The 15,981-nt window shown below is 36.5% G+C and overlaps 1 protein-coding gene across 5 annotated transcripts in view; it reads right to left on the reverse strand.

Moving 5' to 3' along the window:
* NRDC (nardilysin convertase) overlaps positions 1-15,981 on the reverse strand; it is a 110,226-nt gene that overhangs the window by 11,379 nt on the left and 82,866 nt on the right. For all 5 annotated transcript variants that reach the window (XM_003921562.4, XM_010349122.3, XM_003921561.4 and 2 more), the window contains 11 exons: positions 15,009-15,078; positions 13,229-13,306; positions 11,679-11,799; positions 11,540-11,598; positions 11,027-11,081; positions 8,702-8,806; positions 7,011-7,134; positions 6,062-6,148; positions 3,989-4,108; positions 2,683-2,734; positions 1,627-1,777 (listed from right to left, as the gene is read on the reverse strand). In XM_003921562.4, coding sequence (XP_003921611.1) covers positions 1,627-1,777; positions 2,683-2,734; positions 3,989-4,108; positions 6,062-6,148; positions 7,011-7,134; positions 8,702-8,806; positions 11,027-11,081; positions 11,540-11,598; positions 11,679-11,799; positions 13,229-13,306; positions 15,009-15,078 — 1,022 coding nt within the window. The remainder of the gene's footprint in view (positions 1-1,626; positions 1,778-2,682; positions 2,735-3,988; positions 4,109-6,061; positions 6,149-7,010; positions 7,135-8,701; positions 8,807-11,026; positions 11,082-11,539; positions 11,599-11,678; positions 11,800-13,228; positions 13,307-15,008; positions 15,079-15,981) is intronic.

Consider the following 15,981-nt stretch of genomic DNA (forward strand, 5'->3'; position numbering starts at 1 on the left):
TTCGGGGCCGGGCGCGGTGGCTCAAGCCTGTAATCCCAGCACTTTGGGAGGCCGAGGCGGGTGGATTACGAGGTCGAGAGATCAAGACCACCCTGGTCAACATGGTGAAACCCCGTCTCTACTAAAAATACAAAAAATTAGCTGGGCATGGTGGTGCGTGCCTGTAATCCCAGCTACTCAGGAGGCTGAGACAGGAGAATTGCTTGAACCCAGGAGGTGGAGGTTGCGGTGAGCCGAGATCGTGCCATTGCACTCCAGCCTGGGTAACAAGAGCGAAACTCCGTCCCAAAAAAAAAAAAAAAAAAACCTCACAAATTCAAGAACATCAAATACTTTTCTATGGTTTGTATCTTTAATAAGCTCTCCAAGTAATTCTAAAACATATCTTTTAATTGACAACCACTGAATTAGGCTTTAATCTGCTTGAAACTTAAGCTACATTATATTTAGGCCTTAGAAGGTTGACAAAGTAAAATACTCCATGGTGTCTCCTTCTGACACCAATTTTTGTTCCCTGGGGAGATGGAGAAGGGAAAAGGCATAAAAAGGTGGGAGCTGTACTCTTCACTTGTGTTTTTTGCCAACATGGAGGCTATTACACCTAGCACAGGTCTTTCTGGCAGGTGCTTTTCTCTAAAATCTTTCTTATATAAACCTATTTACCTAAATATTAAAATAATATATATTATACCCAAGAAACCTAGATATAAAATTTATTATTGAGTATATTATATTACTTTACCTGGTATTCAATAATTAACTCTATTTGCTAATAACTCATTATTTTTTTCTCTTCTTTCGAAGTTTCTAATGAAGCAATACTGGAACATATTCCTCACTAAGAGATTAATAATTGACATGATACAGACCCTGTTTCAAAAAGGTTCATAAACTTAGAAAGGAAACAGGACACACATACTTGAAACAATGAGAGGGAGCATAGATGAAGAAGTAAGGGCACAAGCATTTGAGTTCTACTCTATTTCAGGCAATGTACCAGTCAAATTTGTTATTCCATGGCTGGCATGGTGGCTTATGCCTGTAATCCCAGCACTTTCAGAGGCCAAGGCAGGCAGATCACTTGAGGTCAAGAGTTCAAGACCAGCCTGACCAACACGGCAAAACCCCATCTCTACTAAAAATACAAAAATTAGCTGGGCATGGTGGCATGTGCCTGTAGTCCCAGCTACTCAGGAGGCTGAGGCACAAGAACCAATAGAACCTGGGAGGCAGAAGTTGCAGTGAGCCAAGATCGTACTACTGCACTCCAGTCTGGTATGATGGAGTGAGAGTATGTCTCAAAACAAAAATTGTTATTCCTGTTTGGTAAAAAAACTTAACTAGAACCAATCCTAAATGCCAATGTTGCTGTGGAGAAACCGATAGCAAAGGAAGTGAAATCAATCCTAAAGCACAGGCTATAATCCTATGTACTGCCAGTAATTAATGAAACATATGTTGTTCTTACTATGGTTAAAGTTAGAATAGTTGTCATCAGCCAAGAATACTCATGATAATCCATATTAATAAATATTTTTTTCTCTGTACAGCATCCCATGCACAAATCTCCATATAAATATGGTATTTTAATGCTCTCTACAAGGAAAACAGAGTACTTATACTTACAGGTAATTTGTGGTTAAATCCTTTTACTCGAATAACTAAACCATATTCTCCAGCTACCAGTTTATACTCCAGCTGTGCCACATCTGCTTCATAAGCTGGTTCCGCAAGGTTATGAGTAAGGATATTGACAAAGATATCAAAGAGGACCACACTAAGAAGTACAAAATGCAAATGGCATCTTTAATTAGTAAGAAAAACACATGAAACAGATTTGCTTCAATTTAGGGTAAGCAGCTTCATTTTTAATAATTGTAAATTCTCTACTCCAAAATGTAAAACTGTATATTAATTTAGTTCAAAGGTAAAAAAGCTTACTCAGAATTCAGTTTCAGAGGTGCGTTACAGAATTCCTACATTCAGCAGTGTTTCCCAATCTTTATCATGTCATATACACATAGAAAATGATAGTATTTATACTTCACACTGAGGTAAATAGAATGGGCAACAGCAGCACTGGCCTGAAGGCTCTATCTACCTTGAAGCCTTGGCGTTCAGACTAATTAAAAATATGAGGTATGGGTTGCATTTTTTAGAGTGAATGTTAACAAATTCTAGTGCTGCTTGTCATTTTAAGTTTGGATTTTACAGTTAAGTGGGAGAAGAAAGAAGAACTGCACCAACATTTCCCAAGTATCTCCTATGTTCAGATACATTTTAGGCTCTCTGGCTTTCCACAATGAAAGTTATCTATATAAATACTAAGTGATTTGCTAAAAACAGAAACAATCACATTCCTTTGTATTCTGTAAACACAGAATCAACAGATCCATCAGTCTCATTATAGACTGGACACTCACCCAAAGTGATCTTTACTTTAAGGACTTTTCCCCATCCAGTAATTGGGAATGAACTGCTCTAGTCTACACTACCCCATCCAGTAATTGGGAATGAACTGCTCTAGTCTACACTATCAGCATGTTTCACCTATATGGGTACTAGCAATGGAGCAGCAACATAGCTCAAATACAGATAGAGAAAATGAAAGAATGATTTAGAATGAAACAAAACAGTTTTTCAATAACTAAAAAATATATTTTTCAAAAAAAAATTGCTTACTTTGCTGCAGATTTCTGTATCAGGGGTGAAATTAGATGGAAACGTATATATGCTGAAAGAAAAAAGACCATTTTTAAAAAAGGTTAGGGGCCTCAAATATTTTATACATCTGTTATTTCCCCCTAATATATATATGTATTTAATTCTGAAAAAAACTACTAATCCTTAAATCCTCATTACATCTTTATTCTTAAGGGTCTTTAAAAAGTGGTATTTACCATTCCAAATAAGGAGTTCCAGAAGGTACTCTTTAATCTACGGGAAGACCAAGACATATGGGCAGATACATAGAGAGGCCTATAAACACTCATATTTATTAATAGCTTCAGTCAGGAAAAATTTTTAGAGCACAGATGTTAAGAACATTAAGGGAACAACCCCAACATTCACACAAATTTCCTTGGAAAGCAGAGGCTTTCCCAGGAAACTGAATAAACATTAAGGAGATTTTTAGAAACTCATAAGCTATTAAAAAAAAAAATGAAAATACCTTCCCAATAAACTCAAGAATCCCACAAACCTACAATATAGTTGTGTTTTAAGGTTGGGGATATGGCTTAAATGACATACAAGAGCACCCAGCCTATGATTCCATGTTGCTTCAATAAGTTCCTTATTCCATGTTCAAGAACAGAACAGTAAAAAGCAACACAATTAGGACCACAACATTAAAGATAAGGACTTCAGAGTCTACTTAACCCTATACTATACGTCCTTTATGCTGAAAACAAAATGGTAGAAGGAGGCAGTTGGTGGGGATTTCACATTTGTAATGCTGAACTAGGCTATTATGTCTATGAATAATCCCTTTGTATATTCTAATCTCTTTTTAAAAACAATGTTCAATCAAATAACATCACCAATTCCTTAAGAAGGCCAAACACCTGGCTCTGCTTTCATTTAACTGAAAGAAAAAGATCTAAAAACAAAATTTCATTCTAGCCTTAAATTTTCATTTCCTGGATACTGGAGTATCCATAAGGATTTCTGTGACAGCACAGGAGCACAGTATAAATCTGGTAGAATAAGCATAGAAAAGGTCTTCAAATGGAAGGGGAAAGGAAAGAGAAGCAGGTGATATACACAGGGGAAACGAGTTGCTACAAAGTGGAGAAACATTTGATTTACTTATTTTATTCCTTTTAGGAAGGATGAGAGGGCTTCAAGATGACTGATAGAGGCACCCAGCACTAGCCTCCTCCACAAAGGAGGACCAAAACAGCAAGTAGATTGTCACATGTCAAACAAAGCATCTAAAGAGAACACTGGAATTCAGCAGGGAGGTTACAGGAGGGCAACATTTTACCTTTGGGGATTTTGAATTTGTTGTCTTTCTTATACCACAGGCAACCTTGTGGAGTATTCACAATTTTAACTGGGTATTCTGTTTCAGGGCAATCGAAAGCCTTCAATGTAAAGTCCGTGGCTAACAAAATAAAAGAATAATAATTTACTCAAGTATTTCAGCAGGAGCTCCAGTAATCTGTTACTGGCTTCAGGGGTCTAAATAAAAGCCAAATTCAGATGCTGGAATACTTTAAATTAGTAGATCAATACTGAAAGAAAAACTCTGTTGGCCTTAAAGTAAATAAACTGAAGATCTGGAATATCCCAAGAATTGATTCCGAGTACTATACATTCTGCTTCATTCCCTTTCTTAAAACAGGAACATTTAGCCAAATAGTTTCATAAACCAATTTATGAAATGATCCATTAATTCATGAGAATGCCTTTTACTAACCTTATGTATTAAAACATTTAAAAGGTTACAAAATAGTTCTGCTCAAACAAAATCAAACTTGTTCTTTTGGTTAATTAAAACAACAGTTTCATCAACACACAGGTGAAAAACAGCTAATTTTAAAAATTTGAGTACTTGCTATATTTATTTAAAAGAGCTGGATTTGGTACAAATGGTGGCTCATGCCAGTAATCCCAACACTTCCAAAGGCTGAGGTGGGAGGGCTGCTTGAAGCCAGGAGTTTGAGACTAGCTTGGGCAACATAGAAAGACCATATCTCTAGAAAAAAATTAAAAATAAGCTGGACATTTTGGTGCACACCTGTAATCCCAGCTACTCAGGAGGCTGACACAGGAGGATTGCTTGAGCTCAGCAGGTCAAGGCTGCAGTGAGCCATGATCATGCCACTGCACTCCAACCTGGGCAGCAGAGTGAAACTCTGTCTCAAAAAACTAAACTAAAATAATAAGCTAACTGGATTGTTTAGATTATTTACAGTTCAAGATGTGAAACTGAAATGTCTAAAATATTTAACACTTTTTTTAAAGGCTTTTTTCCCCCTAATTGAAGGGAGAATCACATAACATAAACTTATCTGAAGTGAACAATTCAGAAGCATTGATACATTCACAATGTTGTGCAATTACCACTTCTATCAGGTTCCAAATCATTTTCATCACCCGAAAAGGAAACCCTCTGCTCCTTAAGGGATTGCTCCTCATTACCCACTAACCTTAGCCCCTAGCAATCATCAATCTATATTCTATCTATGTTATCTATTCTGAACATTTTGTATATATGGACTTATCTGTAACCTTTTGTGCCTAGCTTCTTTCACTTAGCATGGTTCTTCCCAATTATAGCATGTATCAGTACTACATTTTTTTTTAATGAGTAATATTCTAAAGTATGTATACACCACCGTTTGTTTATCCATTCATCCACTGATGGACATTTGGGCTGTTTCCATCTTGTGGGTATTGTCAACAGTGCTGTGAACATGAAGGTCCATAAGCAACTCTAAAACCTTGGACCTAAGATTGGTAGCTTTCAATTTTCTTTTTCTGCAACTCATACTTAGAAATATGTTTTCCACTGCAAGCTAGTAGACAGGCAGAGAGACCTATTTGAAACAAAAGTTCTTAAAATAATATTCTTTCTATATTCAATGAAACATTTTGCTATTTTCTATTCTGATTGATTTTTTAATGCTTTCATGGCTCATTACACTGACTTTACAATCTATTACACTGACTTCTCAACCTTCTAATGGGCTGCCACCTGCAGTTTGAAAGCAACAGAACAACCTGGCAACATAATGTCAATCCCTAAGGAGACTGGTATGAAAGGATCGGCCAGCTATGCTACACAAGATACAGCATCAACTTCAGAGTCCCAAGATCTGTGTTTAAGTCCTGGTTTCTCATTCACCTACTGAATAGTCTTGCACCAGTCACTTTGCTTTTTTGACCCTCAGTTTTCTCATTTGGAAAAGTAAGAAAATGGTCATCTCCACCTCAGAATATTACTGGGAAACTCAAATGTAAATTCCTATGATACTTTGTAAAACATAATGTGCTATACAGGTGCCTATTAGCACATGGATGGATTATGTATAAAAACTGCTATTTTACTGACCTATGTACTTGTTTTCAGCTGGAAGATGAAGATCTGGATTTGATTCAAAATTACTATTCCACAGCTCAGCCCAAGAGTTTTCAATATCTGTAAAGAAGAAAGACAAACTGACCCAATAAGCAATGTAATGTTCAACATTCTCTTAATAATAAACTAGTTATCAATTGGCCTTCACAAATCAATTCCAGGAAAAACTGTGACTAACACATATCCAGGCGTTCTAGAATCATACTACTCAAAGTGTGGTTCCAGCAGCATTGCCATCACCTGGGAGATGGTCAGAAATGCAGAATCTGATCGGGTGCAGTGGCTCACACCTGTAATCCCAACACTTTGGGAGGCTGAGGTGGGTGGATCACCTGAGATCAGGAGTTCGAGACCAGCCTGAATAACATGTGAAACCCTAGACGGATTTCTACTAAAAATACAAAATTAGCCAGGTGTGGTGGCATATTCCTGTAATCCCAGCTACTCAGGAGGCACAGGCAGGAGAATTGCTTGAACTCAGGAGGCAGAAATTACAGTGAGCCAAAATTGCGCCACTGTACTCCATCCTAGACAAGAGCAAAACTCTGTCTCAAAAAAAAAAAAAGAAAGAAAAAGAAATGCAGAATCTCAGGTCCTACTCATACCCTCTGATCAGAATCTGTATTTTAGTAAGATTTCCAGGTGACAAACATGCAGTGGCATTTGAGAAGCATTTTTCTAAAACTAAGTCAAAACCTGCCCCCAAAATACCAAGACAACAGGATATTTTCACTACCTAGTAAATATAAACATAGCATAAAATAACTTCCTGTGCAATAGTAGTATAAGTAATTTTCATTTCAAAGTGAGTTTTTAAAAAAAATACTTTTCCCCCCTCTAGAACCATTAAATTATTAAACAATAAACATTTCCAGGTAAGTCAGATATACCTAAATGTAAGACAATTCATAAAATATTTTACCTTCTATACTATACTGAGTTCCAAACCATTTCTCCTTGAGGTCACATTTTCCCTCATTAGCACCAGACAGTAAAACAAGATTTGCTTTTTGAGGAACTAGCTGATTCAAGGCTTCAGCAATGACCTAATAAATTGGGATGAGAGATACACACAATTTTAACCTAATGCATCTCTGTTTAAAAAGGCAAAAATTACATTGTTAGGCATCTCCAAGATCTATGCTCATGAAAGTATCTACAGTTCATGAACACCCTAATTTACAAAGTCTTGTCAGTATTTCAAAAACTTTTTTCCTACTTTATTGAGATGTAATTGACAAATATCAAGTATGTACTTGATAATGCTTTAAACAGTGATTATCTCAAATCCTACATATTAACAGCATTAGCAGTAAAAATAGGTATCCTTGACTGCTAAGCTTCTACTGTGAGCCAGGAAGTATTTAACATATATTATTTCATTTATTCCTAAAAACAATCCTAAGGTATACTCACTTACAGGAAATAACACACAGCTTCTGAGGTCGATGCTTAAGTAATTTGCTCAGGTTAAAGATTATATAATTTGTATAGAATAACACAGCTAGAAGTGGCAAAAGTGAAGTTCTAACTAAATTTGTACATGCTACCAAAGACTATGCTCTTAACAGCTATGTTTTATACCACTTCATATCCAGGAATCAGTAAAACACTGCCAAGGTAAGGCCTCCTTCAATAATCCTCCAACTACGATAAGGACTAAACAGAACTTTGTGGCTTGGTTTGGAACTCTAACTACTATTAAAACACTATTTATTTGAGTAAAAATCAACAAATGGTGGTTCAAAAAGAAAAACACAACCAGCCACCGAGCACAGCCATCCTAGTGACAATGGCAAGAATGTGTAGTTGTTCCTTCCTCTTTTACCTTTCCCTGTCCTCTTTAAAAGTTTAGGAAGGTCCTATGCTAAAATTTCTCAGTCTTAGCGCTATTGACATCTTGGGTCAGACAACTATGGTAGAATGCTGTCTTCTGCATTACAGAACACTTAGCAGCATTCCTGGCTTCTACCCACTAGATCCCAGGAGCACTCCACCACCCACCCGGAGTTGTGACAACCAAAATGTCTCCAGACATTGACAGATATCCTCCGGAAGGCAAAAGTCACCTTTGGTTGACCCCTGCTATTCCTGTGTCAAACAAAATGACTTATTCTCCCCTAGTGAAGAAATGACCCTGACCAACAATTTATTGGCATGTAACATGATCCATAGGTCATATGTTTCTAATTAAGGGAATCCTACATTTTTCTTATAAATATGTTCAAAATGATTAAAAACTTAATAGTCCTGACTCTCCAACTAAATTAAAAAGTAAGCTAAACAACTAAGCATTTTTCACAGGGAAACCAGATAGTTCTTAGGAATCACTTCAACTATTTCAATAGATGTTTCAACATTTTAAAACTATTAAAACAGTACCTAAGAAGTAGTGGTTTTGATTGATTTTCTCCTCTTACATTAAAACTCAATTATGTAAAAGAACCATGAGAAATGATCCACAAAACTATTGATACTTCTGTTTAAACAAACAAAAATCCTGACTAAATATAACTAAGTTTTCTTTGCTCCCATGGTCCTTAAATACATCTCCGTACTTTCTCACTCTCCTCTTTCCCTAAAAGTAAGTTTTAGAAGTATAAACCTCCTTACTTTTGGGTTGTATTCAAAAAGAAGCTGATCTCCAGTGAGAATGTCCTGCAGTGGGTACAGCTGCATGTTCTCACACATGTTTTCCACATACTCAACTGGATCTGTCTGTAAAGAGGTAAATTATTTCACACCAGAACTTCTCCATTATTTGATTTACCACAACATGCAAATACTTTCTCCCTTTTTTATTAACAATGAAACCAAAAGCTTCTGAACAGATACAACCAGATATAATTGCAGCTTAAGAATCTGATGCTCAGGCCAGGCACAGTGGTTCATGCCTGTAATCCCAGCACTTTGGGAGGCCAAGGTGGGCGGATCACCTGAGGTCAGCAGTTCGATACCAGCCCGACCAACATGGAGAAACGTCATCTCTACTAAAAGCCCAAAATTAGCCGGGCGTGGTGGCGCATGCCTGTAGTCCCAGCTACTCAGGAGGCTGAGGCAGAATTGCTTGAACCCGAGAGGCGGAGGTTGCAGTGAGCTGAGATAGTACCATGGGCAAGAAGAGCAAAACTCCCATCTCAAAATAAAAAATAAAATAAAATAAAAATAAAAAGAATCTGATGCTCAGTAGGCCAAGCACAGTGGCTCACACCTGTCCTAACATTTGGGAGGCCAAGGTGATTAGATTACTTGAGACCAGTCTGGGCAACATGGCAAAACCGTCTCTACAAAAAATGCAAAAATAAGTCAGGCATGGCGGTGCAAGCCTGTAGTGCCAGCTACTTGAGGAGCTGAGGTGGGAGGATTGCTTGAGCCCAGGAGGTTGAGGCTGCAGTGAGCTGAGATCATGCCACTATACTCCAGCATGGGCAACAAAGAGAGACCCTATTTCCAAAAAAAAAATTCTAAGAAAATAAAGCCATAGCTAATCCCTTAAGGAGCTTAAACTCACATCCCTCATGCCACCATTCTGAGTCCTACAACCCACTAGGTTCTAATCATATCACAGCCTCTTCATGAAAGCAATTACTACACTGAACTATGAATGCTTGTTTACCTGTCAAGTGCCCCACATGACTGTGTGAACAGTAAAGACAGGTGACCCATCACTACAGCACTATCAACTAAAAACTATTTGTAAGCATGAATCAAATCAATGTAGAAATCAAAATGTATTGGGCTAGGCACAGTGGCTCATGCCTATAATCCCAGCTATTTGGGAGGTTGAGGCAGAATCACTTGAACCTGGGAGGTGGAGGTTGCAGTGAGCCGTGATCTTGCCACCGCACTCCTGCCTGCATGACAGAGCAAGACTCCATCTCAAAAAAAAAAAAAAATCAAAATGTGTTGACTGGGCATGGTGGCTTATGCCTGTGCTCCTAGCACTTTGGGAGGCCAATGCGGGAGGATGGCTTGAGCCTGGTTCAAGACATGCCTGGGCAACATAACAAGACCCCTTCTCTAATTAAAATTTTAAAAAATTAAAATGTGAGTGTCAAATAAAAGTCTTGAGATAAGAAGTCATATTAATAAAAATATTATTTCAATTTAAAACTGAAAGAATGACCACCAGTTCACTGATACAAGAAATGGAAATTTTTTTCCAGAGGAATGCAATCAATTCACGTATTTACTGAGCACCCACATACACACTCTTAAAACTGACAGGTCTTTCAGATACCAAGTGGTTCCAGTTCCATGTTTTACAATGAGGAAACATATTCAGATTTTTCGTAACTAGATGGCTAGATGGCTTGCCTAAGGTGACACAATGAGTAAACGACAAGCAGAGTAGTCATCAGAACTCTGACCTCCTAACATCCACATACCCTTCTCAAAACACCACACTGCCCAGTCCTTTACTAGACTTCTGGGCTCAAGCAACCTGCCTGCTCAACTTCCGAAATGCTTGGATTACAAGCATGAGCCACATCACCCAGCCTCTGAGCCTATTTTAATCAAGAGAAATGCCCTCCTTCCCCTAAATTCCAAAGCACAATGTTTCTAACATTATATGTGGTAAATATAAATTCAAATACTGTGAATGTCTTCACAATATTTGAATTCCCAAAATATTAAATATCATAACATCTCCATTAATGTTTATTGAAGAGATGGATGGATGACTATATAGATTAAATAATTACCACACAACATCATCTGTGTCATCTGCTTAATCCTCTCACTCCCTTTATCTTAGTCAATATAAATACTCAAAAACATGGTAATTTTCAGATAGCTTCAAGGCTATCTGGAGACTCACGTGACAGAGAATGGCAGAATTAAAATTCCACTGACACTTTCAAAAAGAGGAACAATGTTCACACCAGTTTCAACTTAGTCACAGGCAACATGCAAAAAGAATTTGACTTCCAGTACCTGTTCTTGATAATGAAATTCATTATCCTCAATTTTCCGAATCTCTTCAAAAATTCTGTGAAAGGGAAAACTATAATTAGAAGACACATTAAAATTTCTGCCTACTTGAAGGAAAAGGGCAGGAGGAAGGAGAGGATCAGAAAAGGTAACTGTTGGATAGTAGGCTTAGTACCTGGGTAACAAAATAATCTGTACGACAAACCACTGTGACACACATTTACCTATATAACACACCTGCACATATACCCCTAAACCTAGAATAAAATATTAAGAAAAAAAAAAAATCTCACTAGAAGCATCAAGAATAAAACAGAAACATGAAAATAAAGGGACTAGCCACATATGTGTAAAGCCTTAGTGTACACTCACATGTAGAAGGGTAAAGATATGGAGCCACTAAAGGAAACAGAGCAGAAAATGCCTGAAAAACCATCAAGTCATGCCTACTGGCACCCTGACGCCTCAAATATACTAGGACTGGCTCCTGGACTCATTCCAAGAAATGTTTATTACCTTTTTTCTGGGCCTAGTTTCTGCAGCATTTTTAAATACTGAAAGACAGTGTAAGCAACCTGAAAACAAAACATCCGATTAGTCTTTTCCATAAAACATTATCTACATAAAAGGAAAAAACTCAATTTGAATTATTTACCTCATAAAAATGTTCATAACCCTCATCAGTCAATGTAATAGAAATGCTGAACACTGAATAAGTAGAATTTTGCTCAAATCCCGTCTCACCATTTCCACCAAACAGTGCAAGAGCCCAGCACCTACACGTGGGGAAAAAACCCAATCAATGCTCCTGGACTGACAGTCTACAGACATGTCAAATCAACAAAATATAGAGGCTTTCTATGTAAAATCTGAGAACCTCAGTCTTTGATGTAAACATATAGTAGTAAATCTAAAAGTACAAATTTTAAAAGCACAGAATCATCAGAAGGAAATAACAGTCCTTTATAGTACAACATTAACAGTTTTAAGCCAAAACCATTCCTTTTGAAGACAACAGCACAAAATATTAAAATTATGGCTGCTGGAAGGCATTTCGCTTATTTTTTTTTTTTTTAAATAGAGACAGGGTCTTACTATGTTGCCCAGGCTGGTCTCAAACTCCTAGGCTCAAGCAATCTTCCGCCTTGGACTCCCAAGTGCTGGAATTACAGGTGTGAGCCACCGTGCCCGGCCTCACCATTTTTGAACCTGTCTTCTAGGAGAAGCCTTAAGACACTTCTAATACATACTTACACCAAATGTCAAGTGAGTTCTTTAAGGCTGTCAGCTAACCTACATAGGCTGTCTAAGAAAGAAGCAATGAGACTATACCTTTCCCTGACTAGATTAATTCTGAAAAATTAAAAAGAGAGGACGCCAGAATAGAGTCTGAAATTCCAATAAAGCTTAATAAGGTAGAAAGGTTGTGCACAACTCAACGCATATAACATACATTGTGTAAGGTATATATGAACCCAATATCATTAGTTTATTATTTCATAGTAACTCTGCCCTTTTAGTTTTCTTTGAATGTTCTAGCACACACAAGTGCCTTAAAAATACTCACTTAAATTTCTCATCTGTCTTCCATTCTCACACTATTTCATTTATAGAAAAATCAAACAAGGAATTACTTTAATGTATTAGTCCTGATTCTAAAATTATATTTCTATGATTTGGCTATAGTTGACTTAAACGAGTCCTTTAATGCTTAGGAAACATTCTGCTAACAGGGCTGCATATACCATTTGCAGTCCCACATGTTAATTATAATTTACCTACCCAATGAAGTTTTCATTAAAGTCTAGCTTTTGGGTTGGGAAAGCCTGGAGATCCATAGTATTTAAATAACTGACTTCTTTACCATTCAGTCAAATATAAATCCTTGATTAGAGCTAATTCTTTTATGTAATTCTGGAATCTATTAATTTCATTTATGATTTTTTAAAATTTTGCATACAAATACTTCTAATAATAGGCTAAAAGCTAGCGTACAAGGAAATACACAAATATAACATGGCCATTAAAATAACATAAGCTATTAAGATGACTGTAATTAAGATAGTTATTAAGATGACTATAATATAAAATGTATTATTCTAGGCTTCTGGGCAGCTAAAGCAGAAGAATGCATTATATAATACTTATCGTCTGTTATTTTTCAGAGATTGCTATACTGAAAATACTTATAAACTGAATACTTGCTTTTTCCTAAGGAAAGAAAGAATGCTGCCTTTGCCTTCATGTCCAACCAGCCATGATATGTAATGAAGTGGCTTCACCCTTTTAAAAAAGTTTTATGATCAGAAAAAAAAAAAAAGGTATAAATACAAAAGAAAATCTAACCTTTAAGGCTACAATAATTTGAAAATATAATTACAAACTTATTCTCACATATGTCCACCAAACATGAAATTGTAATTAATTTAATAGCAGCAAGATAAAAACAGAAAATATAGTAAAATTAACTCTTACCTGAGAAGGACTACAATCATCCCAAAATTTAAGGACATTACTTTTTCTCTTGGACACCAAACTTACCTGCTTTCATGATTTATCTTTTTGCTTCACCCAAAATGAAAAGTAGATTCCTTATCAGTTTAGAACCTAATATAGATATGAATAACTGTCTATAAAAGCTTTTGGTATTACATTGGGCTCTGTGGTAAAGTAAAACGTGTTGTTCAAAGAGTCAGAAAATCTTGGTTCTAGTTTTAGATTTTCCTTTAAGTAAATCAGGAACTAGAGCAAGATACCTAACTGTATTCTTCTTTTACTCTTCACTTGCCCAACTACTTAGCGTTTTCATGAAAATGCAATAACAAGTATAAAAATGCTTTATCACATACTAATGACAGTCTGAGTAAATGTGCATACTCTGTTCAAATTGTCTTTCCCACTGGGTTCTACTGTAATTTTGGAAAAGTATTCCTACCACAAAGACACATAGAAAAAAACTGAGTTTTCTGCATATTTCTATATATATTTTATTATTTTATTTAATTAGGTTGCACAATTAAATTCTGTAAACAGTTGAAAGTCAAGATATGATTTTCGACTATGGGCAGTCCTTAAAGCCCATATAACCTTCTTTAAAATATTTATTTGGCTGGGCACGGTGGCTCAAGCCTGTAATCCCAGCCCCAAGGTCGGAGGCCAAGGTGGGCAGATTGCTTGAGCCCTGCCCCCTCCAAAGTTAAATTTTTATCAGATCATTAGTATTTATTTCTAATTAGAAAAGCATTTGTAGGCATCGACTGATCCTTATCTTAAAGAACTGTCTGGCCCATGCTATACTGCTCATATAAGGTAACTACATAGACAAGTAGAAATCCTTCCCTAATTTGCATAAACCTGCTTTAATTCAGAGGAGTAAATCCTTGGGATTTATGTACTCTAGTCATATTACCAGTCCAAATTATTATTATCATTTTTATTTTGAGACAAAGTCTTTATTTTGAGACAGAGTCTTTATTTTTATTTTTATTTTGAGACAGAGTCTTGCTTTGTTGCCCAGGCTAGAGTGCAGTAGCACGATATTAGCTCACTGCAACCTCCACCTCCCAGGTTCAAACAATTCTCACGCCTCAGCCACCCAAGGAGCTGGGATTATAGGTGTATGCCACCATGCCTGGCTAGGTTTTTGATATTTTTAGTCGAGACAGGTTTTCACCATGTTAGCCAGTCTGGCAGGCCCAAATTATTTAACTTTACTTTTAACAAGATCAAAACAAATTACAAAAGTTAGCATTCACACTAAACCCTTAATTTCAAAGACTTAAGAAAGGCAACTATAACCAAGAAGGATCTAGTTTTTATATCCAAAAAATAGTAAAATACATAGCAAGGTTTAAAAGCTCCTGGAGTAATCAAGTTCCAGGTTACTGTATTGCTATGTTTATAAATTCAGAACCCCCAAACTTAAACCATTTAAAAACAATTCTCACTCCGTTCTAATGAAGTAAAATTTCCCTTAAACTCTTACCTGTAATGTTGCTGTTGAGGAGGAAGTGCCCATGTGATGGTCAGAGCATGAATTTTTCTGATTGGAACAACTAAACAAAAACATTTTCCAGAAGAAAAGATGTAAGTGTTTCTCTTAAACTTTTACTATATTACAAGAATGTTTAAAATTCTATATATTTATCCTCCAGTAAACAAGGGAAGGTTAAGTACAATGCACTTATTATTTCAACTTGCCAATTTTCCAATTTAATGCAATTTTTATAAATTTCTTTTTGATTTGTTTTCAGAGGCAGAGAAAGCAGGGATAAAAGAACTATGAGGATATGAAATGTGAATGGATCTCTTCCAGGAGTCAGGAGACCCATATCTGAAATCCACTCCTACCACTATCTTGCTGTATGTGCTTATATGACCTTGAGAAAATTACTTGCATTTAAATCTTTCTGAATCTGTTTACTCACAGTAAAATGAGTAAGTTGGGTTAAAGAATCTCCAGGATTCTTCCCAATGCTATTAGTCTATAATTAGAACATCATAGAATAAAAGCCAGAAAGAATACAATCAAAAGTAAGTTGTCTCTGGGAAGAGTTAGCTTAATATTAACAGAATGGAACCAGCAGCAGACTGTAACAAAACAGTCACTGATCAGAGGAGGGGAAAAGGAAAGAGACTGGTAATGGGGTGAAGAAAGAGGGAATACCTAACACAATTAGGAAAAAGAAAAAATATATATATCTTCCATGATGAAAAGAATAAAGAGAGAGAGATGATGAATTAAGAATATTTCTCCAAGCCGGGCGTGGTAGCTCACGCCTGTAATCCCAGCACTTTGAGAGGCTGAGGCGGGCGGATCACAAGGTCAGGACATCGAGACCAGCCTGGCTATTACTGTGAAACCCCATCTTTTAAAAAATAATAATAATAAAATAAAAATAAAAAAGAATGTTTCTCCAATATTCACTGTGGGTAGATTGTTCAGTAAATTATAATGT

Source organism: Saimiri boliviensis, chromosome 11 (assembly GCF_048565385.1).
Source record: "Saimiri boliviensis isolate mSaiBol1 chromosome 11, mSaiBol1.pri, whole genome shotgun sequence".
NCBI classification, from domain to species: Eukaryota; Metazoa; Chordata; class Mammalia; order Primates; family Cebidae; genus Saimiri; species Saimiri boliviensis.